This window comes from Hylobates moloch, unplaced genomic scaffold (genome assembly GCF_009828535.3).
Source record: "Hylobates moloch isolate HMO894 unplaced genomic scaffold, HMol_V3 SCAFFOLD_19, whole genome shotgun sequence".
Classification (NCBI taxonomy): Eukaryota; Metazoa; Chordata; class Mammalia; order Primates; family Hylobatidae; genus Hylobates; species Hylobates moloch.
The window spans coordinates 30,843,081-30,868,465 of NW_026652294.1; the positions used below are offsets into that span (position 1 = coordinate 30,843,081).

General features: G+C 54.9%; 1 protein-coding gene across 2 annotated transcripts in view; it reads right to left on the bottom strand.

Moving 5' to 3' along the window:
- Positions 1 to 870: 870 nt before the first annotated feature.
- The window catches only part of TTLL8 (tubulin tyrosine ligase like 8), a 32,755-nt gene continuing 8,240 nt past the window's right edge, over positions 871 to 25,385 (bottom strand). Inside the window, exons 4-14 of one of the 2 annotated variants that reach the window (XM_032138928.2) lie at positions 24,237 to 24,375; positions 23,378 to 23,451; positions 21,239 to 21,367; positions 19,915 to 20,029; positions 19,315 to 19,449; positions 16,010 to 16,196; positions 14,173 to 14,321; positions 12,993 to 13,236; positions 11,473 to 11,896; positions 10,271 to 10,766; positions 871 to 1,143 (exon numbers count right to left, since the gene is read on the bottom strand). In XM_032138928.2, coding sequence (XP_031994819.1) covers positions 1,136 to 1,143; positions 10,271 to 10,766; positions 11,473 to 11,896; positions 12,993 to 13,236; positions 14,173 to 14,321; positions 16,010 to 16,196; positions 19,315 to 19,449; positions 19,915 to 20,029; positions 21,239 to 21,367; positions 23,378 to 23,451; positions 24,237 to 24,375 — 2,100 coding nt within the window. In that variant the 3' untranslated portion in view covers positions 871 to 1,135. Of the gene's footprint in view, positions 1,144 to 8,865; positions 9,277 to 10,270; positions 10,767 to 11,472; positions 11,897 to 12,992; positions 13,237 to 14,172; positions 14,322 to 16,009; positions 16,197 to 19,314; positions 19,450 to 19,914; positions 20,030 to 21,238; positions 21,368 to 23,377; positions 23,452 to 24,236; positions 24,376 to 25,385 lie in introns of those variants that run through there. The other variant, XM_058431630.1, reaches the window with a different exon arrangement.

The following is a 25,385-nucleotide window of genomic DNA, read 5'->3' on the forward strand; positions in this document are numbered from 1 at the left end:
TCCCAACCCTGTATGGAGGCCGGGGCTGGGGTGAGACTCACTGTGGAGCATCAGCAGGCTCCAGGGAGCCACTGAATCCCATGGGGTGCACTCAGTACCTGGCAGTCTGGGACCCAGACCAGCCCTTCCAGGGAAAACCACCGAATAGGGGCATAAGACAAGAAAACCATCACGAAAACAAGCAAAAGCAGCAGGCAAGACAGTAAAGGAGGACCAGGTCCAGGCCAGGGAAGGTGAGTGAGCTCAAGGAGAGGTGCTCTGAAAGATGCCTGGCCCCAAACCTCCTCACTCTGAGACTTCGCCACCAGGGTCACCTGGAGCTCTGGGTCCCAAGGCCCTGGAGTGTGGGGACAGAAGACACCCCACGCCCCCAACAATACGGCAGCCCCAAACAGCTGGGTGCAAGGGTGAATCAAAAGCAGCTGGGCGTGGTGCACACCTGTGGTCCCAGCTACTCAGGAGGCCGAAGTGGGAGGATCACTTGAGCCTGAGAGTTGGAGGCTGCAGTTGGAGGCTGTGACTGCACCACTGCACTCCAGCCTGGGTGACAGAGTGAGATCCTGTCTCCGAAAAAAAAAGGAAAAAAGATCAAATAATTTTACGAAAAAGTAGAACTTCTAAAAATGAAAACTTTAAGAAATTAAAACTTCAATGGGTTGATAGCATTCCGAAATGAGCTGGAAGACAGGCGAGGAGACATTTTTAGAATGCAGCACAGGCAGCTAAATAAATCAAACAAAGAAGTGGGAGAGATTAAAAGATACCAGGAGAGAGAGAAGGCTTAGCAAACATTTAGTTTGTGTTCCAAAGGGAAAGAGACAGAACGGGGTGGAGGTAATATTTAAAGACATAATGGCTGAGAGAGTCCCGTAATTGAATAATGACACCAGCGCACACATCAAAGACATTCAAATTCCAGGTTGAATAAGTAAAAATCAAATTGAATACTCAGATATCGTATTAAAACAGTCTTAAAAGCTGGCAGATAGAACGGACAGCTCCCCTTGGAGAGTGATGGCTGACTCTGCTGATTTTCTGAGAGCCACAGCAAAGACAAGATAGTGGAAAGATGTATTCAATGTTCGGCGGGAGAGTGGCTGCAACCTGGACTCCTGCCGCAGAGGATCTGACGCTGTCATGAACCTGTGTGGAAAAGACATTGACAGACCAAAAGCTCATCCGAACGTCCCACCACTGGCACCTCCCTAAGGCACACTGTCTTGAGCAGAATGAAAAGGGTTCAGAATGAACATGGTTGGAAGTCTGAGACTCAGGAAGAGTGAAGGGCAAAGAGGAATGTATGTAGTAAATCTAAAAACCACTGGCTGTGCAAGCGATGATGATAATAACGCCCAGGAGACTGTTAAAAACATTATTAAACAGGCTGACAGTAATAGCAGGAAGTCGGAAGGGAGCAGGGGACTTCACATTTTCCAGGCTTCAAAGTCGATATATTGCCAGGTGGGTATAAGTGTGACTTCCTTCACTTTAGATTTTGGTAAGTTTAACGTGCAATGAGTAATTTGTAGGCAGTGTGTAAAACACCAGAAACAGAGTCTGTAACCTCCAAACCAGAAGAAGGAAAAACCAAAATGAGAGAAGAAGCATCAGTGAAAACTAAGGCAAGAACAGAGAGAAAAAGAAACATAGAATAGATGAGATCAACAAAAGTTAAATGAAATCAGATGGTAGATACTGTGGTCATCAGGCTCCAAGGCAGCCCCCAGCGATCCTCACCCCCAGGCACTCATGCATGTGTGCTCCCCTCCTGTCTGGATCAGGATTGAGGTGCGTGGCCCGTAGAATATAGGAGCAGCAGGGGTATGTAATGTCTTGGGTGAGGTCGTAAAGACCTCATGACTCTAGTGGTCTCTCTTGAATCACTCACTGGAGGAAGCCAGCTGCCATGTTGAGAGGACACTCAAGCAGCCCTGTGCAAGGTCCACGTGGGAGGGACTGATGGGGGGTGCACCATCAGGGAGGTGGGTCCCCAGCTCCAGGCAAACCTTCAGATGAGGATGCCTCAGTTGACACCGGGACTGAGCTTCAGAAGCATCCCTGAAGCCGCACCATGCCGATGAGCCCTTCTCGGATTCCTGAGCCACAGAAAACGTGGAGGATAAATGTTTGCTTTGTCAGCAGCTCTGCTTTGCAGTGCTTTCTTTTTTTTTTTTGAGATGGAGTCTCGCTCTGTCGCCCAGCCTGGAGTGCAGTGGCGCAATCTCGACTCACTGCAGGCTCCGCCTCCCGGGTTCACGCCATTCTCCTGCCTCAGCCTCTCCGAGTAGCTGGGACTACAGGCGCCCGCCACCACGCCCGGCTAATTTTTTGTATTTTTAGTAGAGACGGGGTTTCACCGTGGTCTCGATCTCCTGACCTCGTGATCCGCCTGCCTCAGCCTCCCAAAGTGCTGGGATTACAAGCGTGAGCCACCGCGCCCGGCCCAGCTAATTTTTTGTATTTTTAGTAAAGATGGGGTCTCACCAGGTTGGCTGGGCTGGTCTGGAACTCTTGACCTTAGGTGATCCACCCGCCTCAGCCTCCCAAAGTGCTGGGATTACAAGTGTGAGCCACCGTGCCCTGCCTTGCAGTGATTTCTTATGCAGAATCAATCACCACAGAATCCATGTACATGATTACATTAAACGTAAATGTTACATGCACTGGTTAAAAGACATTGGCAGTCAGGAATTTTATGCAGAGAAATATGTAAAACATAAGCTTATATAATGATGAAAGAAAAAACATATCAGGAAAATCCTCACCAAAATAAAATTAGTAACAATCTGAAAACTCTAAAGCAAGAACTGATAGAATTACATGCATCTTATCATACTTTGCTTAGTAACTGATAAGCAGACTAAGAAAATGAAATATCTCAACAACACAATAAACAAATCTGGCCCAACTCATGATACTGAACAATTTCAGAATTGCACATTATTTGCACCAAGAAACATTTACAAAAATTGATGACCTAAAGCAACTGACAATCATCTAATGACTCACAATCCTCCATCTGACATGCACTCCTCCATCTGACATGCACTCCTCCGTCTGATGTGCATTCCTCCATCTGACAATGTGTACTCCTCCATCTGACAACGTGCACTCCTCCATCTGACAATGTGCACTCCTCCATCTGACAGTGTGTACTCCTCCATCTGACAATGTTTACTCCTCCATCTGACGATGTGCACTCCTCCATCTGACGTGCACTCCTCCGTCTGATGTGCATTCCTCCATCTGACAATGTGTACTCCTCCATCTGACGACGTGCACTCCATCTGACGACGTGCACTCCTCCATCTGACGTGCACTCCTCCATCTGATGTGCACTCCTCCATTTGACGACGTGCACTCCTCCATGTGATGTGTACTCCTCCATCTGACGTGTACTCCTCCATCTGACGACGTGTACTCCTCCATCTGATGTGCACTCCTCCATCTGACATGCACTCCTCCATCTGACATGTACTCCTCCATCTGATGTGCACTCCTCCATCTGACATGTACTCCTCCATCTGACGTGCACTCCTCCATTTGACAACATGCACTCTTCCATCTGACGACGTGCACTCCTCCATCTGACGTGTACTCCTCCCTCTGACGTGTACTCCTCCATCTGACGGGTACTTCTCCATCTGATGACATGTACTCCTCCATCTGACAACATGCACTCCTCCATCTGACGTGCACTCTTCCATCTGACATGTACTCCTCCCTCTGACGTGCACTCCTCTATCTGACAATGTGTACTCCTCCATCTGACATGTACTCCTCCATCTGACGTGCACTCCTCCATCTGACAATGTGTACTCCTCCATTTGACAATGTGTACTCCTCCATCTGATGCACACTCCTCCATCTGACAATGTGTACTCCTCCATCTGACGATGTGCACTCCTCCATCTGACGTGTACTCCTCCATCTGATGACGTGCACTCCTCCATCTGACAATGTGTACTCCTCCATCTGACGTGTACTCCTCCATCTGACAATGTGTACTCCTTGACAATGTGTACTCCTCCATCTGACAATGTGTACTCCTCCATCTGACGTGTACTCCTCCATCTGACATGCACTCCTCCATCTGACGATGTGCGTTGATGAAAACCCAGCATCCTCTGTCACAGTTGAGACTCCTGCCCGCTCTTAGCACTGCAGGTCCATGTAGGTGTGGAGCAGCAAGAATAAGACACAAAAGGCATAAAGATCATAAGGGAAGAAGTGAAATGGAATTGATTTGCAGGTGATGTGACTTTGTCGAAAACCCAAAGGCATCTACAAGTTGCCAGAACCAAGAGGTGAATTTACCAAGTTGGGACACAGTGTCCACGTACAAAATCAGGGCATGTCCCACATTTTAGCAACAAACCAGAACCAAGAGGTGAATTTACCAACACGTGAGGATACAGTGTCCATGTACAAAACCAGGGCATGTCCCACATTTTAGCAACAAACAATTGGAAAATAAAATTTCAAATACTAGTGATAAAAGTATCAAAATTTATTTGTAAAATATACTTATAAAAGTATCAAAAATCCATCAAATACCTAGGAATAAATGTAATGAAAACCATGCAATAATATTGCTTGGAGAAACTGAAAAAGACCTAAATAAACATCGAGATACATCATGTGCACGGATCAGAAGCCTCAATATTGTAGGATATCAATTCTCCCCAAAATGATCTATAGATTTGATGCAATCTCAACAAACATCCCAGCAGGTCTTTTTAAAACTTAACATGAGGCCAGGCACGGTGGCTGACGTGTGCAATCCCAGCACTTTGGGAGGCCAAGGCGGGTGGATCACAGGGTCAGGAGATCGAGACCATCCTGGCCAACATGGTGAAACCCCGTCTCTACTAAAAATACAAAAAAATTAGCCAGGCGTGGTGGTGCGCGCCTGTCATTCCAGCTACTCGGGAGGCTGAGGCAGGAGAATCACTTGAACCTGGGAGGCGGAGGTTGCAGTGAGCCAAGATCGCACCGCTGCACTCCAGCATGGCAACAAAGCGAGACTCGGTCTCAAAATAAATAAATAAATAAATAAATAAATAAATAAATAAATAAATAAATACTTAACATGAAGATTCAGGCCAGGCGCAGTGGCTCACATCTGTAGTCCCAGCACTTTGGGAGGCCGAGGTGGGCAGATCACCTCGGAGTTCGAGACCAGCCTGGCCAACATAGTGAAACCCCATCTCTACTAAAAATACAAAAAATTAGCCAGGCATGGTGGTGGGCACCTGTAATCCCAGCTACTTGGGAGGCTGGGGCAGGAGAATCACTTGAACTCAGGAGGCAGAGGTTGCAATGAGCTGAGATCACGTCACTGCACTCCAGCCCGGGCAACTGTGTGAGACTCCGTCTCTAAACAGACAACAACAACAACAAAACCATTCAAATGACATAGAGTAGCCAACGCAATTTTGAAGAAGAAACAAAGTCGGAAAATGTATACTATCATATTTGGTTTTGTTTTGTGTTTTGTTTTTGAGGTGGAGTCTCTCTTTGTCACCCAGGCTGGAGTACAACGGTGCTATCTTGTCTCACTGCAACCTCCACTTCCTGGGTTCAAGCAACTCTCCTGCCTCAGCCTCTTCGATAGCTGGGACTACAGGTGCCCGCCACCATGCCTGGCTATTTTTTTTTTTTTTTTAGTAGTTTTGCCATCTTGGCCAGGCTAGTTTCCAACTCGTGACTTCAAATGATCCGCCTGCCTCAGCCTCCCAAAGTGCTGGGGTTACAGGTGTGAGCCACTGCGCCCGGCCCACTGTCGTATTTGAAAACTTCAGAGACAGTACGGTATTGACATAAAGATAGGTAAATAGATTGTTGAAACAGTATAAGTAATCCAGAATTCCTCCAAGAGAGTCTGTTTTTGACAAAGATGCCAAAGTAATTCAGTGGGAGGAAGGATGGTCTTTTTGATGATGGCGCTGGAACAACTGAACAGCCACAGGAAAATCTAAATTTAACATTTTATTTAGGAAGCAAGAATTGCAATTCAGGGCATATACACAGACGGGGTGATCTCACTACATCCAAAGAACAAAGAGAAGGTTGGGAGTTTTCTTAGAAACATAAATGCTCTGTGTTGTTTCACAAGCAAGCTCACCAGCAAGACCAGTAAGGACCAGGAGACTTGTGGGGCTCCGACTGGCGAATGATGGTGTGGGTGAAAGGACGTTCAGAGCCCCAGCAGGTTGTTTCAGCAGCTCGCAGATAAAACTGTGTTCGGATTACACGGGCTGTTTTAGGAGCTGGGCTCACAAAATGTGTAATTTGTGGAGCAGGTGCCAGGTTATGTTCTGAGTGTTTTTTCCCCTGGCCCCTTGATTCTGATTTAGTTGTGTAGGACAAGAATGAGCCCATTTGTATCATTGGCTTTTACAACACCATACACAAAAATTCTCTCAAGACGCATCATTGACCAAAATGTGAAAGTCAAAATCATAAAGCTTGTAGAAGGAATCACAGAAGAGCATCTAAATGCCTGAGGCGCTGGACACCCTGTTTACCCTGAGCGATTATTACATACCGCAGGCCTGCATCATCATATCTCATGTAACCCACAAATATATACACCTACTGAGTACCCACAGAAATAAAAAAAAACAAAACAAATTAGCAAAAACTCCAAAAAAAAAAAAAAGGCATCACTAAGAAAGCAAAAAGGCAAAAACCACAGACTGGGAGGAAACAGTCCCATTGTGCATATCTGACAAATAAATATACAGAAGAGGCCAGGCGCGGGGGCTCAGGCCTGTCATCCCAGCACCTGAGGTCGGGAGTTCGAGACCAGCCTGCCCAAGGCAGTGAAACCCCGTCTCTACTAAAAATACAAAATTAGCTCGGCATGGTGGTGCATGCCTGTAATCCCAGCTACTCAGGAGGCTGAGGCAGGAGAATCGCTTAGAACCCCAGAGGCGGAGGTTGCAGTGAGCTGAGATTGTGTGGTTGCACTCCAGCCTGGGCAACAGAGTGAGACCTTGTCTCAAAACTAAATACATTAAATAAATATACAGAATCTATAAAAACTGCTACAAGTAACTAACCAAAGACAAGCAACCTAATTTTACAATAGGAAAAAGACTTAGTAAGGCATTTTGCAAAGCAAAATATCTGAATGGCTAATGAACAAAGTGCTCAGCATGGCTAGTCACCTGAGAAACACGAATTAAAACCACGATGAGATACCCGTACACCTACCAGACTGGCTAAAAACACAGCCTGACAATACCCAGCGTTGGCCAGGATGTGGGGCAACCGGGACCCTCACATGGCGGGTGGGAGTGCAAAACGCCACAACCACATTGGAAATGGGAAGTTTCTTCTAAAGCAAAACCCAAGCATCCTTCATGACATAGTGGTTCCACTCTTGGACGCACAGCCAAGAGAGACAAAGGCACATGTCCCCATAACGGCCGGAACAGGATGATCGGAGCAACTTCATTGATCACAGTCCTACACTGGAAGCAAGGCAGCTGTCTGTCAGCAGGGGATCAGGCGGGCTCTGGCACACGAGTGCAATGTAGTAGTGTTCATCACCAACAAAGGGTGCACACCTGTCACACTGTACAGCTGCTGCACCTGAGAGTGCAGGGTCAGACACGGAAATACACCCGCCACTCTGCACAGCCGCCACCTCAGAGCGGAGGGTCAGACATGGAAGCGCAGACCGTGCCGCTCCACCTGTAAGACGTGCAGGGACCACCAAAGGTAATCGATGGTGATTTAAGTCAAATAGTGATGATCACCATTTGGAGAAGAGACTAGAAAAGGCAGGAGGAAATGCCTGGGCTGAGGCTGTCACATGTCGTGCTCCGTGTGGCTGTGTGGGTGTCACACATGTGACAATCCGTCAAGCTGTGTCTACTTATGGTCTGTCCTCACTGTAGGTAAGTCATACCTTCACAAGACTGTGTGGAAAGAGATACTATTTACTAGGCAAGAAAAACCACCAAATGGCTAGAAAAACTTCTGATGAATGACGTGCCAGACTTGCCAGAACTTCTATCCTGAAAACCACTGAGGAAAGTCAAAGAACCCAGTTAAATGAACCAGATCTGGATCATGGTTGGGAAAACTTTATTAAAAAAAAAAGTCGGCCGGGTGTGGTGGCTCACGCCTGTAATCCCAGCACTTAGGGAGGCCAAGGTGGGTGGATCACCTGAGGTCAGGGGTTCAAGATTAGCCTGGCCAATATGATGAAACCCCATCTCTACTGAAAATACAAAAAAAATTAGCTGGGCATGGTGGTGCACGCCTGTAGTCCCAGCTACTCAGGGGGCTGAGGTGGGTGGATCGCCTGAGCTCGGGAGTTCGCAACCAGCCTGGCCAACATAGTGAAACCCTGTCTCTACTAAAATACAAAATATTAACCAGGCATGGTGGTATGCGCCTGTGGTCCCAGCTACTCAGGAGGCTGAGGCAGGAGAATTGCTTGAACCCAGGATATGGAGGTTGCAGTGAGCCAAGATCCAGCCATTGCACTCCAGCCTGGGCAAAAGAATGAAACTCCGTCTCAAAAAAAAAAAAAAAGATGTCTGTTCTCCCCAAGATCTGCAGATTCAAGGTGATCCCAGTCAAAGTCCCAGCAATTTGCTGTTCTTAAGCCAACAAGCTCCAAGGGCCAGCACGCACTTCCTGTCCTGCTGGCCGGACTGGGCCAGGTGACCCTGTCGCCACAGGCATTTTGCAGCACAGGCCGAGTGCACCGGTGCGATTGCCTGACTGTCACGGAACAAACACACCCCAGGCAGCCACTAGCCTAAGGTCGAGGGGCACATGGAGCTGGCCTGAGCCCAGCCAGGAGTCTGGAAGCAAGCCCAGCTCCTCCTGGCCGTTCCCTCGAGGGCCTGACCGCGGAACACTCGTACGCACGGGTTGTAGTTGTTTGCCACGCGTGGCAACTGCGGCAGGAACCTGACTCACGCACGGACGCCAGCACCCACAAGTGAGAGGCGCCCCAGACACGTGGTGTCGGCTTTGGAAGCAGTTGGTGGGTGGTGAGGAAATGTCACAGTTCTGGAGAGAGGCCTCTGTAAGGTGGTGTCAAAATGCCAGGTTCAATCTACAGTCATCTGCGGAGACTCCGAAGGCAGGCAATCTGCCCAGTGAATTCGCAGCACTGGGCAGGAGGGTCTGGAGGGAGAACCCTAGTGGCATGGCTGGTATGTGAGGATCAAAGGCAGAGGAGATCTTTCCTCTTCAGCATGAGAATTTGGCACTGGGCTAAGCCGCCAGTTGCCTCCCACTGGTGACCTGGTAAAGGGGAACATAAACTCCTTTGGTCGGCAACATTGCTTATGGCAAAACTGCCCTGTGGCAGGCAGACCACGAGGGGACTGGGGAGTCACTGGTGTCTGGGAGGCCACGTCACTGGCCGTCTGAGTGATCCCGACACCTGGGCATGTGCCCTGCCGGCCATAGCATGGGATTGCTGCAGGAGGAACTTCACCTCCCGTGGGGCAAGAGGCATCTCCGTGAGTGGATCCCAGCCCCTGAATCGCAGTGGGAATCAGGGAGGCGGCAACACCTGCACGCCGTCATAAAGACCTCCATCATGCCCTCGTAAAGACCCCCATCGCGCCGTCGTAAAGACCCCCACACACACTCGTAAAGACCCTCATCGCGCCGTCGTAAAGACCCCCATGCGGGAGGAACGGGTGATGCTGCCCTGCTGGTCAGCCACGTCCCTGCCCCACGTCCTTCTCTGCAACTCCGAGGCCGAGAGCAGCCTGTGGCAGCCCCTGAAGCCTGAACGTTTAGCCGAGGCTCAGAAGAGCCCGATGCGGGCCGGGCGTGGCGGCTCAGGCCTGTCACCTCAGCCTTCAGAGCCTTCAGAAAACCACACACGAAAGCCCAGCGGTCACTTTCGCCACCTCGCTCAGCCAGGGAGTCTGGTGCTGTTCATGGCGCTGTTCAAGGTCCTAACTCAAATCCTCCCGACCCGCACCACACCCCCAGAGGTATGGGGACAAAGGCATCACCCGCCAGGTTCTACAGAGGGGACCCCACTACCCACCTGGCCGGCACTCCCACTCCCCCCACCCCGAGACCCCCGTGCCAGGCTGGGACAGGTGCCCCAACCCCGCTCCCCGGCTCCCGCCGGCACCTCCGTCAGGGGACACCCCGGGCCCCAGCACCGAAGCCTGCCCTGTGCCCTGCTCTGGAGGATGCAGCGGCTGCTGGCGAGGGTTGGGGATGGAGCAGGCGGTCCCCAACCCCACAGCGCACCGCCAGCGGCGCAGGTTACCTTTTCCTCCGGGCGGCGAACGCAGCGCGCCCTCTGCTGTCTTCAAGCTCTGCAGCACGGGCGCCAGCGGGTGCGCATTTAGCTGGTTTGGAGCCCAGCGTTTGGCGGGCTGGGCCACGGGGACACCGGTGTTTGGAGCCTGACTGTCCACGTGGCGGCAGGGGCAGGCCTGGAGCTCCATCTTCCCAGCAGCTTTGGTGCGGGGGCGCTGCAAGGCTCCAACGCTCTCGGCCGGCCCCCTTAAGGGTGCCAGCAAGGCCAGGGGGAGCCCCTTCTCTTCCTTCAGTCCCAAGTCCCGCTGGAGAGCTGGTGGTGGGGGTCCCTGGGCAGGGTCTGGCATGGGCGAGGGGCCCCGTGCCTTCAGCAGCTGCGCGTCCAACAGCGAGGCCGAGGCCTTGAGGTTGCAGATGGGCAGCACCTGCCTCCTGGCTCTCCTCACACTGACGCCCGCCACGCAGAGGTCGGACCCGCTGAATGGGGGCAGCTCAACCACAGGCTGTGGGGAAGGAACAGGTTGGGGTGCTGGGCTGTGGCCGGGATAGGGTGTCCCCTGCAGGAGGGGTCTGTGCAGGCGGGACTGGTGGGGGCACAGACCCCCACCTGACTCAGGAGTGAACACCTGGGTTCCCACGCAGACCCCCAGGAGGCTCCCAGGCTCTGGAGAACCTGCGGGGAACCAAGGCTTCCTGAGGCTTGGGGGTCAGCCTGGGGGGCCCCACACCCAGGGACTCAGCTGCTCTTTTCCCGAGTTTAGCCACAGAGAGGCCGCAAGAGAGAGGCCCCCGAAAGATCCTCAGAGTGGAGGAGGCACTGCAGGCCAAAGCAAAGGAGCAGCATAGGTAGCCTGGAGGCTGCGGGCATGGAGCCCCCACCTCTAACCACAGTCAGGACTGGGTGAGGCTGGGAACAAGAGGGAGGAAAGCCGGACAGAGGCACTGAGCCTGAGCGAACGGGGCCACCCCACCCGCCCAGACACCTGGAGTAGCCCCTTCCTCGGTGCCAACGAGGCACTGAGCCCCATGGGAGAGCAGGGCAGGCCTGGGCCCTCAGCGGGACCGAGAATGGTCACAGAGCAGGATCGGCGTCCTCCATGGACCCCGCGGCACTGGCGCCCTGCAGCTCCACCCTCGCCCAGTGACCAGGTGGCAAAGCGTCCACATGGTGGGCGGCCACCAAACCCCCCAGAGGCGGGCGTGGCTCACCTGCCTCCACAGGAGCTCAAAGTTGCCAATGTCACAGCTGCGATCCACGGCCACCTTGATGGTGTCCTCCTGCACCTGTGCACACAGCTGGGCCGTGACGGGTGTGGACGGGTGCATGGTGGGGCTGGAATTGATCTCAATCAGCCAGGGCCTGAAGTCCCTCCCGAGGATGAAGTCAGCCCCGTAGAGCTCAAAGCTGTTCTTGCGAGGCTCCACGTGGTCCTGGGCCACCTTCATGGCGTGGGCGATGGCCTTCTTCATGGACGGGTAGATGACGCTGCCCCACATGGCGCCGCGGCCCTGGTGCTGCAGGTACTCCTGGAACCTGGCGCTGGTCCACATGTTGTGTGCGGGCAGCAGGGGGCTGCGGCCCACATCATTCTTCAGGTGCTTCTGGACGGCGTTGTTGCACAGGTGGATGGCGCTGTGGGGGGGACGAGGGGCAGGTGCTCAGCCTCCGTTGGCCCAGGAGGGCACCCAAGGCCAGTCCTCCCAGCCGTGCTGAGCCCACCCAGCTGGCTCTAGAGAACCCTGCCCCTGAGTACTCCAACCCTCTGCTGGAGGGGCCCAGCTGGGATGAGTGTTACTGTCCCAGATGGAGAAACAGGGCTCAGACAGGCCACGGGATTGGCCAGGTGCACAGCTCACGGCTGGAGGCCCAGAAATGGGCGCTGGAAGGGGGCCCTGGCTTCTCACTGCCCTGCCTGGGAGCTGCTTTTGCACAGGTGAGTTCCTGGACTCCCTCCAGGCCCACTTGACCAGAGGCAGTGAGCAGGTGAGGGTCAAAGCCCCTGGCTGGCTCCTCCCAGGCCTCTTCTGGGTGTGACTTCAAGCATGATCCACCAGGCATGACCGCAGCCCCTCGCCTGGGCCAGAGTTCACTCCCCTGCAAGGTTCTCTGTTACATGACTCTCAGGCCTCCCTGGATTCTCACTCTCTTGAAAAGCAGACCCCCTTCCTGCCCAGCCGTCAGATCCCCTAGCACCTCACACCAAGCAAGGGCCACACAATAGTCAGAGAAAGCCTTGGTGCAGACAGAGGGTGGCAGTCGTCGCCGTGTGGATGGCACACTCCTGAGGACTCCACAGGCTCTCGCCATCCTGCCCATGAGGGGAGCCGGATGAGGCAGGGGGTCCATCCACCCCGGGCAGCACACTAGCGGATGTCTGAGCCTCCACCAGGCGCCCCACATGCCGCCTCCCCTGCACCGGGGCCCAGGTGCTGCCCACACCATTCCAATCCCCCTGGGCACAGGCAAAATGGTGCCTTTTAAGATTTTCCAGAGATGATACACAGAGCATGGGGTGTAGGGCGCTGGCTTTGAAGGCCGGTGGGCCTGGGCCTGTCCCTGGGGGAGGTCATCAGCCTCCCAAGCCTCAGTTTCCCCATCTGTGCCTCTCGTGGTGGCAGGTGGCAGTGAGGGGGCCCTGCCCATGCTGCTTCTCACTGCAGCTGCTCCAGGCATGCAGGCAGCAGCCCATTACCTGGCCTGAGGCGTCCAGGTTGCCCACCACACTGACCTGTCCAGCTTGTCCAGGGAGAAGCGCTGTGATGAGAACCGCAAGTAACTCTCCTTGTAGAACCAGATGGTCAGGGGGTTCCAGTCCGTGACGAGGAACCACTGTCTGATGTCGAACTTGGTGTCATAGATGAGCAGTGGCGTCTCGATGTACTTCTGGACCACCCACTTATTGTCCCTGGAAAGAGGGTGGTCTGCAGCTGCCAGTTCCAGGATCTCCTCCACACGGTCCATGCACACTATGTCTGCAAGAGGCCACCGCTCAACCCAGCATGCACAGCCACTGTGCAGCGGGACCCGAGCTCCTGAGCCCTGGGGCAGGGTCGCAGCTTGGCCCTGAGACCTGCACTGGCTTTGTCCAGGGCCAGCAGGCAGCATGGCTGGTGGGGGTGACGGGGGAGCAGGGAAGGCTTAGCACTCATGGATGAGGCTAAAACCAGTGCTGGTCTCCCCCAGGCTCTCCCCGAACAGAACCAGCCTCTGGGACTCCAGAGGGGACACAGAGATCAGTGAAGGGGCAAGGACAGAGACACTTTTAAAAGGGAGCCAGGAGGATGGGCGTGGTGCCTTATGCCTGTAATCCCAGCACTTTGGGAGGCCGAGGCAGGTGAATCCCTTGAGGTCGGGAGTTCAAGACCAGCCTGGCCAACATGGTGAAACTCCATCTCTACTAAAAATACAAAAAAAATTAGCCGGGTGTGGTGGGCGCCTGTAGTCCCAGCTACTCGGGAGACTGAGGCAGGGGAATCGCTTAAACCTGGAAGGTGGAGGTTGCAGTGAGGTGAGATTGCGCCACTGCACTTCAGCCTGGGCAACAAGAGCGAAACTCTGTTTCAGAAATAAATAAGTAAATAAAAATAAAAAACTAAAAAGGAAAGCATAGACCAGTTTGTGAATACAAAGGAGGAAATCCTGATTCCAGGTGCCCTGTGATTGGAACACACGCTGTGAAGACGCCTCCAGGTGCCCTGTGATTGGAACACACGCTGTGAAGACGCCTCCAGGTCTGCTCCAGCAACTGAGTCCTGACCCCCACGCCTGCCTCGGCGTTCTGCTCCCTCCCTTCCTTCCCTGTGGTGCTGTGGGCCTGAAACTGTCCCTCACTCACGGCCCCTGGCATCAAGTGCGGCCGTTGGTGGCTATGAACGCAGTGCAGGGAGCACCGGCACCAGGGGACTCACCTCGGCCCCGGGACTTGGCCGCGGGCTTCATAATCCAGATGTTCCGGAGGCCGTCGATGTCCGTCTGAGGGTTCATGGACGTGATTCTATTCAGCAGAGCCTGGCACTGCGAAAAGTAATTTCTTGAATTGGAGATGAAAGCATCGCCACTACAAAGCAAGATCCAGAAAGTGCATGAGACTTGGAGGCCTGGGCCCCGCCTCACCCACCAAGCAGGCGCTCGGCTCTAGGATGGTCTGGGGCTGACCTGGCGGGAAGGGACTGCGGGTCGGCCCAGGAAGTTCTGCCAACAGTATGGACACCTGGAAACACAGCCCTGTGAGGCTGCTCCAGACAAGGGCTGTGTTAAGACAGCGGGGACCCCGGTGTGTGGGTCGGAGCTGGCCACAGGCCCCAAGCAGCACCCCGCCTGGGTGGAAATGGTGGGAGGCACAGGTTGGGGTGGGGAGACGCAGCCATGCCCAGCTTCCGCCTGTGGTTGGTGGTGCCTGGGACCAACCCCTGGTAGGAAAGCGTCCGGCCCGTGCAGGCCTCCTGCGTCCCTGCCAGCTGCCAGTGCCACATCCTGCGAGCTCAACGTCATTCTGACTCAAGACCCTTTGCAGTCACGGGCTAGACTCAAGAAGTCATCATAACCACAGGGAATAAGGAGAGGGTGGGGAGAGCTGTTTGAGTGGCTTTTAGAGCTCGGGGGTGCACTCCTGCTGCCCGGATGAATTGGGGGGAAGCCATGCCAGTACCAGCAGCTGCCCCAGGGCCTGTTGGAGCCGTCCTGCGTGGGCAGACTCAGGGCCATGAAGACCCAGTGTGGACCCCGCGACGTCCCGACAAGGTGGCTGTGGCACAGGAGTGAGGGCCAGCGGGGCTCCAAGGATGCCAGCCATGACTCTCGCAGCCGGCCTGGGCTGGGGTGGCCTGGGCTGGGGTGGGGAAGCCCCTGAAGACACAGGGCATCGGGGTTCCATTCACACCTGCTGGGGGCAGCTTGAAGGCAGAAGTGAGGCTGGGGAGGGAGGGCCCCACCACTGTGGAGCTGTGGCCGGGGGTGCCTGGGCGAGAGCCCCTCCCAGGGAAGGACCGAAGGCGACCTCAGGCGGGGGCACCTCCTGGCTCTCACTGGCTGCCACGCCTCCTCCGTGGTGAGCGCCGAGCACTCCTGACCCCAAGATGGCAACAGGACCGCTCAACTGTGATGAGGACTTGGAGCAAACCGGGCACAGCCAGCCCCCCGCGCCCCTGAAGCAGCCTTGTCTGTGCATCACAGGCCAGCCCCAAACTATTGTGATCTAAATAGGGTGGGTCACCCATGACGTCCACCATGTTAGTCACAGCCAAGGCCGCCTAGGATACCAGCAAGCTCCCAGTGACAGACAGCTACAGCGACTCCCTCAGGAGGATGAGCTGTGGGAAGGAATCCCTCACAGCCTCCCAGGACAGCCCAGCCCCGAACCTGCGACAGCCCCCACATTGGGAGGTGGTATTTGGGCAGGACCACCATCCCTGCAAGTGTACGCGCCACTGTGTTGCCCCTGCTTTGGGCGGAGAAGGCCGCGAGCAGTGAGGGATACATCTGCTCAGGAGTCCAGTGGAGCACCGCGAAGGAGCTGGCAAAGTCCAGGAAGCCCCAAGATCCAGACAGACACCCCAATACCAACAAGCATCCCAGACATCCAGACAGGAGCCCCAATGCCAGCACAGGCATCTCAACGCTCAATACCCCACAGGTAGCCTAATGCCCAGACAGGTGACCCAATTCCCAGAGGCTGCACTGCCCCGGCAGCTCCCGCGATCCGCACTCACAGCTCCGACACGTGCCGGGGGCCTGCGCAAGTCTTACTGAACGAGGGAGTAGTACTGCTGAGTCAGGTCCTCCCACTCGGCCTCGGTGAGGTCCTCCGCGGCATCTGCTGACGTGTCGATGTCCTCATGCTCCAGCTGCCCCAGGTAGGCCTGGCACACCTTGCACGCGATGTCCACAAGCTGCCCCGGGAGGCCCCTGAGCTTTGCCTCAGCATTTTTGGCATCTGAAACCCAGACACAGGCACATGGAGTGGGAACCCCACCCAGGGGCAGCCCTGCCCGCCTCGAGGGGTGATGCCTAAAGTCATGGACAAAGGTCGCTCCACTCCCTCTGTGCCCCAATACCCAACAAGTATCCCAGACCCCCAGACAGGCACCCCAATACCCAACTAAGCTTCTCTGGGCAGCCGCCCTGGATGTCACACCTGTGTCTGGGCAGGTGACTTCCTCCCTCCTGAACAGTCCCAACCTCCAATGGCTCTGTGAGTGCCACCTCCCCACAAGAAACATATGGGCCCCGCCGCTGGACCCTCAGCTCCTCAGTGGACCCTGCTAGACCCTCAGCTCCTCAGTGGACCCTGCCGCTAGACCCTCAGCTCCTCACAGTAGCAATTACTGTTAAGTTCGACTTCATTAAAATGAAAAACTTCTGCTCTGTAAAGAACAATTTTAAGACAATGAGAAGACAAGCCATAGATTGGGAGGAAATATTTGCACACATCTAATAAAGAAATATTACCTAGAGTATACAGAGAACTCTTGAAACTCAACAATAAGAAAACATAATTTTATTTTTTATTTTTATTTTTTTAAGACAGAGTTTTGCTCTTGTCGCCCAGGCTGGATGGCAAGATCTTGACTCACTGCAACCTCCGCCTCCTGGGTTCAAGTGATTCTCCTGCCTCAGCCTCCCGAGTAGCTGGGATTACAGGTGTGTGCCACCATGCCTGGATAATCTTGTATTTTTAGTAGAGATGGGGTTTCACCACGTTGGCCAGGCTGGTCTCAAACTCCTGACCTCAAGTGATCCACCCACCTCGGCCTCCCAAAATGCTGGGATTACAGGTGTGAGCCACCGCACCCAGACAGAAAACAATTTAAAAATGAACAATCTGAACAGTCACCTCACCAAAACATATATACAGATGGAAAACAAGCATATGAACACACGCTCAACATCATATACCGCTATGGACTAGCAATTCCATATCTACAAGTTTTTCTATAAAATACCCTCAGAAATTCACAAGGAAATGGAGGCTAGGCACAGTGGCTCACACCTGTAATCCCAACACTTTGGGAGGTTGACACAGGAGGATCGCTTGAGCCTGAAAGTTTGAGACTAGCCTGGGCAACATAGTGAGACTCTGTCTCACAACACACTCACAACAATAATGAGACACTAATACAGACCCAGGAGAATGCTGCAAACAGAACACTGACCACATCAAACACTGGTGAGGATGTGGAGAACAGGAACTCTCCCTCGTTGCCGGTGGAAATGCAAAATGGTACAGCTACTTTGGAAGACAGTCTGGCAGTTTCTTACAAAATGAAACATACTCTTGCCATACCAGCCAGTAAGTGCATTCCTTGGTATTTTCCCAAATGAATTCAAAACTTATGGCCACACAAAGACCTGCATACAGATGTCAACAGAAATGTTATTCATGATTGTCAAAACCTGGAAGTGACCAAGATGTCCTTCAGTAGATGAATAGATAAATAAACAATGGTGGATCCAGACAGTGGAATATCACTCAGCCCTAAAAAGAAATGAGCTCTCAAGCCATGAAAAGACCTGGAGGAATCTTAAATGCATATTACTAAGTGGAAGAAGCCCATCTGAAAAGGCTCCATGCTACGTGGTTCTAACCGAACGGCATTCTAGAAAAGGCAAAACCGTGGAGACAGGAAAAAGATCAGTAGTAGCCAGGAGCTCGGGGGTGGCGGGATGAAGAGACAGAGCACAGGGAGTTTTAGGGCCGGGGACTGTCTCTGTCTGATACTGGAATGGTGGATACACGGCATCATACATTGTCCAAACCTGTAGAATGTGTAACACCATTTGGGTTACCATGATGCGTCATTGTAGGTTCATCAGTTGTGTTAAAATCATTAATTAGGCTGGGTACAGTGGCTCAAGACTGTAATCCCAGCACTGTGGGAGGCCAAGGTGGGCAGATCACCTGAAGTCAGGAGTTCGAGACCAGCCTGGCCAACATGGCAAAACCCCATCTCTACTAAAAATACAAAACATTAGCCGGGCGTGGTGGTGGGCACCCAACTACTCGGGAGGCTAAGACAGGAGAATCGCTTGAACTCAGGAGGCGGAGGTTGCAGTGAGCCAAGATTGTGCCATTGTACTTCAACCTGGGTGACAGAGCAAGACTCCATCTCAAAAGAAAAAAAAAAAAACATTAATTAGGAGGCCATCAGATGAGGTGGCCCAAGTGACCTGGTCTCCGACAAATGCAAACCACAACCTAACTCAGAATTGAAAATGAAACTTAAGCACAGCCAATCGCAGGCAGCCAGCTGGGAACAAATTCTCACTCAGCACAAATGAGGCCACTGCTCCAGCGTTCACCAATCAGGATTTATTTCCTCCGTTTCCATGTTTACCTAGAAGGGCTCTCCCCTCGGTGGAGCCCTGCAGCCGCCTGATTGGCACAAATCACTGTTTGCTCAAATACACTCTAAAAGTTTAATGCACCGATGTTCCCCTGTCAACAGTTGAAACGCACTGCTCTGGTGTGGGATGTTGGCGGTGGGGGAGGCGCGGGGGCAGGAGAGTGTGGTAAATCTTGTACTCTCTGCTCAGCTGTGCTGCGAACCTAAAACTGCTCTAGAAGTTACATTGTATTAAAACCAACAACCACAAAAAAGATTTGGGTTTTTTCCAAAAACACGATGGCTGGTTCACATCCCTGTAACCACCCAGGGGCGCCTCTCCCTGGGGCTTCCTGCGTCCTCTCCCACAGGGCCCCTTTGGGGAGACTCAGGCTGCGGCATCGTGGTGGCTGCGGGGCAGGGCAGGCTTCTGACCACAGGCTGGAACCACGTCCGCAGCACGGGACTGTACCGGTGAGTGTGGGACGCGGACGTCCCAGGGCTGCGTTAACTGCCAGGTGCTTTACAAACGGGGTGACTTTGACATTCAGCCCCACAGTTAGAACGGAAAACCCGTTTGCCATGAGAATCGAGAGAGTCTGAGGCATCGCTGTATCCAGCCCCGGCTGCTGCGACCCTCAGGACTGACCACACCCAGGAGGCGGGAGGGCCCCTGTGGAGGCCCCGAGCTCTGGTGGCCTGGCACTGCCCTGCCCCGGCCCAGCACACCTTGCCTGCTGCTCGGGTCGCTGCTCCCGGCCTCCTCCCTCCGGCCCCTGGGCGTGCTCCTGCCGCTCCTGCTGCAGCTCTGGTGACTGACCACCCACTTGAGGATGCCGGATGCCATGGTGCGCCGGAAGTCTTCTGGAAGGACAGCACGGCCTCGCCCCATCTGTCCGAGCCGGGACTGGGGGCTGGAGATGGGGCCAGGGCCGCGGAGGCTCCCCAACCTGCCCCACTTCCCGCCCTCACAGCCGGTGGGGCCCAGGCCTGCTCCCACACCCCCAGTCGCCTGCCCTTCTCCCTGCCGCGTCTCTGTGACTGCAGCCGTCCAGCTGCACCCCTCGGCCTCCAACCACGGAGCCGGCCTTGCCCCAGCTGCTCGCCGCGCTGTCCACGAGCCCAGTGCAGAACCACACACTCCTTCCCTGCCCGCCCTCCCTCCCCGGGCCCCTGGCCCCTGTACTGCCATGACCATGGCTATGGAAGGCCTCTCCCCGGTCCTCTGTCCTCAGACCCTGCCCCATCGATCTGTCTCAGCGCCAGGGGGATCTTTCTAGAAGCCTCTCTGCTGACAGCACTGGGGCCCTCTGCCGCCTCCTCACTTACCCAGGAACTCGTGCTGCTCGCTCTCGGTGCAGAGGCTGTAGCAGCGTGGGAAGAAGGAGTCGGGGTTGGCCGGGACGTACCAGGGCAGGCTCCGCATGTTCACGCACAGCCCGATCTCCAGAGACAGCGGCGTGTTAGGCACGAGGGGCAGCTCAGCTCAGCTCCGCCTCGCTCACAAGGCGAGGACGGGCCGTCCACCTTGGACTTGCCTGGCTATGGGGCACCACACAGCACCCCTAGGGCGGCTCCCTCCCCCTCCCCAGACATACGGTCCCCCAGGTCCCCAGGCCACCCCCTCCAGCCGGTGGGAGCATGGATGTGCAGGCTCAGACGAATCCTTGAGGCAGTGGAGGGTGTGGCAGGCCCCAGGGAATGGGGAGGCTGCAGCTGAGGGCACCGAGGGCGGTGGGCACTGGGGCTCCCTCCAGGCCCCCAAACGGGCCACAAGGTGTCCCACACCTCAGACCCCAGAAGAGGAAGGACTGGCTGCAGGGCCTGGAATGCGGCCACACGCCCAGCACTGCCCACCACACTCGATGCAGCACTCGCCATTAAGAGAGGCATATCGTGAAGTCCCCGCACCCCAATATCTGGTTTGTCACCCCGTTAAGGAAAAAAGTGGCTGGCCCCCAGAAAACACAGCGCATGCTGACTGGCTCTGCACACAGGGTCTTTGAAGGGGCCATGTTTCCGCCAGCAGCGCTGGTGCTGGCCTGACCCTGGGGTATTAGGTGAGGCAGGGAGCCTTGTCCCGCACCTCCGCCCCACACTGTGCTGAGGCAGCAGCACCTGGCCGCTGAGAGGGATCTCTGTGCCAGGGAGGCCCCTCTTCCTGGACCCCTCCCTCAGCAGGGTCCCCACACCCTGTGTCCTGGGCAAGCCCCAGCCCTGGGCCTTGGTGGGAAGGGTGTGGCAGCTGCCTTGTGCAGAGCTGGAGGCCGGGGGAGACGGGGGAGTGCCCAGTGCTGGGGGGAGCGGCACCTCTTCCCCTGGGGACCCACAGCCCCCTCAGCACCCAAAGCCCGGTGGCAGCCCCCACTCAGCCCCATCTTTGGCCTCTGTGCCCCGAGGAGGGAGCTTCTGTGGCCCCGGATTCACCCAGAGACACAGAGCAAAGGGCACAGGGGTGCTGGGGGTGGGGTGGGCACCAAGTGATTCTGGCCACGGCCTTAGACCAGGAGTCCTGGGAGGCGCCCAGGAGGTGACTGGTGGCCACCGATGGCCGCCCATGGCCACTGACCAGCCACCGAGGGTCCCTAATGGCTGCGGAAGCTCCTCCCCACCACCCTTGCCGGCTCCCACCATGCCCAAGCAGCCAGCTCACCTTAGTGGTGAAGGAGGCTGTCTTTGCGTAGTGGTTCAGCATCTGGTCGTAGGTCAGGCTGTGATAGTCAATGACGTTCCTCTTGATGGTCCAGAGGAGGTACGGCATCTCGTTTTTTACCAACCTAGACTGGCAAGAAAAAGGTCTTTATTGATGCCCAGCATTCAAGGTTCACACCAGCCAGGATGGGACGGAGCAAGGTGACCATCAGAGGACAAACGGCGTGCAGCGTGAGGATCCCAGCCGGGCTCTGCAGCAGGCAGTAGTGCTCCTTGTGGGCCTCCTATGCAGGCAGTAGTGCTCCTTGTGGGCCTCCTGTGCACGGGATGTGGGGCACAACCAGGACCACAGAGGGTTTCCATGGAGGGGCCTCGGGCTCTGGGGGCCCACCCCGATGTGGGGCTGCAGGTGGGGTCTGAGCCCTCCGCATGGGGTCTGCGTGGGTGTGGGGACGTGCCACTTGCCAGGTGACATGACACTTCATAACCCAGAGCTTACAGTACCCAGGACCAAAGCCCCCAGGCCTGTACCACGGGCCCTGCACACCCCTCCCTGAGCCCCAGGCACTGGCCTCCCGCTCCTGCCCTGCTGATAGAGGGGCTGGGCATGGAGCTGGGGGCGTGTGGTCGGTGCTTTTCTGTTTGCAACAATGGCATGTGTTAAGTCAAAATTCCAACCAGGCTGGGTGCAGTGGCTCACGCCTGTAATCCCAACACTTTCGGAGGCTGAGGCGGGCAGATCACCTGAGGCCAGGAGTTCAAGACCAGCCTGACCAACATGGTGAAACCTTGTCTCTACTAAAAATACAAAAATTAGCCGGGCATGGTGGTGGGTGCCTGTAATCCCAACTACTCCGGAGGCTGAGGCAGGAGAATCACTTGAACCCGGGAGGCAGAGGTTGAGCCGAGATTGCACCATTGTACTCCAGCCTGGGCAACAGAGTGAGACTCCATCTCAAAACAGCCCCCCAAAAAATATATGTGTGTGTGCGTGTGTGTGTGTGTGTGTGTGTGTGTGTGTGTGTGTGTGAATAATAGCATACTAACCACTAACCACTAATGACTGTGTACTGGGGTGAGAAACAGCATCATCAACAGGGCCGAAGTCCCCCAGCCGCCCCCACCCGGTAGCTGCAACCTGCTTCTGTCTCTCCTCCAGGTGCAATGAGCAGAATGTTTCTGCCTCTCCGGAATGCATGTGCTACAATCCTCACCCCCAGGGCGATGGCATAGGAGGCTTTAGGATTAGGTCACGAGCCTGAGCCCCTTATGATGGGCTAGCACCCTTATAAAAGAGGCCCCAGAAAAACCCTCGCCCCTGTGTGAGGACGCAGAGAAAAGCCAGCCGTCCATGAAGCAGGACACTCTCACAGAGCCCAGCCACGCTGCCCCTGACCCAGACTCCAGCCTCCAGAACAGTGAGGAATGTTCTGATGTGTCCACGCCACTGCCCACGGACCTGTGAGAGCCACTAGAGCACCCATGACGCTCTATGGGAATGGCACTGACTCCAGGAACCTGGAAGGGCGAGCTCACCAGCCATGTGGGAGGCGCCTCATCAAGTCTGGGCCCATTTTTCTATTTGTCTTTTCATTACTGATTTGTGAGTTCTTCATACATTCTGGACATTTGATCTTTTAAATTTTAAGTACTGCAAATGCCATCTCCCACTCTGGTTTCTCTTTTGCCCTCTTTATGGTGGAGTGTTGGGAGCCCTGGAGGGACTAGGCTGGGCTGGAGAGGTGGGGAGGGGCATACTGCTGTGTTGCTGGAGACCCCAGCTCACTCGCTGGCCAGGCCCCATCCTGCAACACACCAGCCGGGCTGTCCCAGCCCTGCTGGACCTCAGTGCCCTCAGCTTCCACGTGCGCGCAGCAGGCCAGCCCGGTGTGGGTGGAGGGGAGCTGGGAGCACCGGGTCCACCCACTACACAGCGGCTCATCCAGCACCGAAGGGCTCACCCCACCCCTGGGGGCAGCTAGGCCCTGCTGCCCGGTCAAAGGGCCCTGCTGTGACTGGGGCTTTGCCCCCGCCAGGCTGCCATCCCCCCAGGACACGGGCGAGTGGGCACGGAACAGGGTGACGGTGTGAGAAGCTTTGGAGAGGCCGCAGCTGACCATGACGCATGCAGGGGACGTACCATCACATCGTGGATGTCATCTGTTTTCTCCAAAGCCATTTCTCGATTTTCTTTGACTTTGGCACATGTATCATCTGCCAACAAAACACAGGGGAGGCCTGAACACGAAGCCTCAGCCAGACTTCTCGCACCGGCTCCGTTACCACAGCCGCAGGCAGGACAGCGACTTTACTTCCAGAAACCTCGCTCCAGGTGGGGCTTTCCCCTGGTGGAGCAGGTGCCTTTGTGGGTCCTGAGTCAGGCTCGGGGCATTCTGGCAGCCCCCATACATCCAGTGAGCGTCTACGGCACAGCACCTCCCCAGGGCTGTGACAGGGCTTGGGGGCCTGGGATTCCTGGAGGCCCAGGTGTCCCCAGGTGTGGAATGGTGGAGACAGCCCGGGATGGGGGCGGGAGTGATAGAGCCTGAGGGGCCACAGGCAGGGGTGAAGGAGGAGAGGGACATTTGATCCGGGTCTCAATGGGGCCAAGAAGACGAAGACACAGCTGTGTAGATGTCAGCGAGGAGCAGCCGGCACCGCGGGGGCCTGAGGAGTGGACTTCAGGGACCTGGGGCTGGAGGAGGGACAGCCAAGGCCAGGCGGAGAGAGGACGACAGAAACCGCCCAGGCAGGAGGAGGCCTGGGTGGGGGCCACAGGGACTCTGAGAAGGGAGCAGCGCTGGGGGCTTGAAAGGGTTTGCCTGGCACGACCACCTGGGGCGGGGAGGCCAGAAGGGTGATGAAGACCTGGGGTCGGAGATACCCCATCACGCACACCAGGGCCGAGGGGCAGGCACCACACTCAGGTGGCACCGACTCCCCCTGCCCGTGACAGACACACACGCCCTGAGCTGAGATGTGCACCTCCGATATGCTACCATTGACCCCAGCACCTTCGTCCTCGATATCCGGAATGACCTTGGGCAAAAAGTGGAATTTCTTCTCTACCCAGCCCTTCCTTCGCAGAGCGGCCCGGACCACCGGGTAGTGTCCGTAGATAGAGAAAATCTTCTTCTCCTAAAATGGCAAGAGGATATTTTATTTTATTTCAATCATTTTTGGGGAATAGGCAGATTTTGATTGCATGCATAAGCTTGTTAGTGCTGGTTTCTGAGATTTGGGGGCACCCATCACCCAATATGTCTTTTTTTTTTTTTTTTTTGAGATGGAATCTCACTCTGTTACCCAGCCCGGAGTGCAGTGGGGCAATCTCAGCTCACTGCAACCTCTGCCTTCCAGGTTCAAGCAATTCTCCTGCCTCAGCCTCCCGAGTAGCTGGGATTACAGGTGCCTGCCACTAAGGAAGGAGACCACTACTACTCCTGCTGCCCTCCTCCCCCCACCTTGCCTAGTTCACAAGACAGGAGGAGAGAAAAAGCAAAACGTTGGAAAAAAAAAAAAAAGATAAATAGCCAGACAACCTTGGCACCACCACCCAGCCCTAGGAGTTAAAAAAAGTAATAATAATAACATCAACCTCTGACCTAAACTACTTGTGTTATCTGTAAATTCCAGACACTGTATGAAAAAAGCCTTGTAAAACTTTCTGTTCTGTTAGCTGATGCATGCAGCCCCCAGTCACGTTTCCCACGCTTACTTGATGTATCACGACCCTTTCACGTGGACCCCTTAAAGTTGTAAGCCTTTAAAAAGGCCAAGAATTTCTTTTTCGGGGAGCTTGGCTCTTAAGAAGCGAGTATCTGCTGACACTCGCGGCTGAATGAAAACCTTTTCCTTCTTTAATCTGGTGTCTGAGGAGTTTTGTCTGTGGCTCATCCTGCTACACCACCAGGCCTGGCTAATGTTTGTATTTTTTAGTAGAGATGGGGTTTCATCATATTGGCCAGGCTGGTCTTGAACTCCTGACCTCAGGCGATCTGCCCACCTTGGCCTCCCACAGTGCTGGGATTATAGGCATGAGTCACCGCGCCCAGCCCCAATATGTAATCTTTTATCCCTCTCTCCCCTCCCAATCTCCCCCCGAGTCTCCAAACTCTATTTTATCATTCTTATGCCTTTGCATCCTC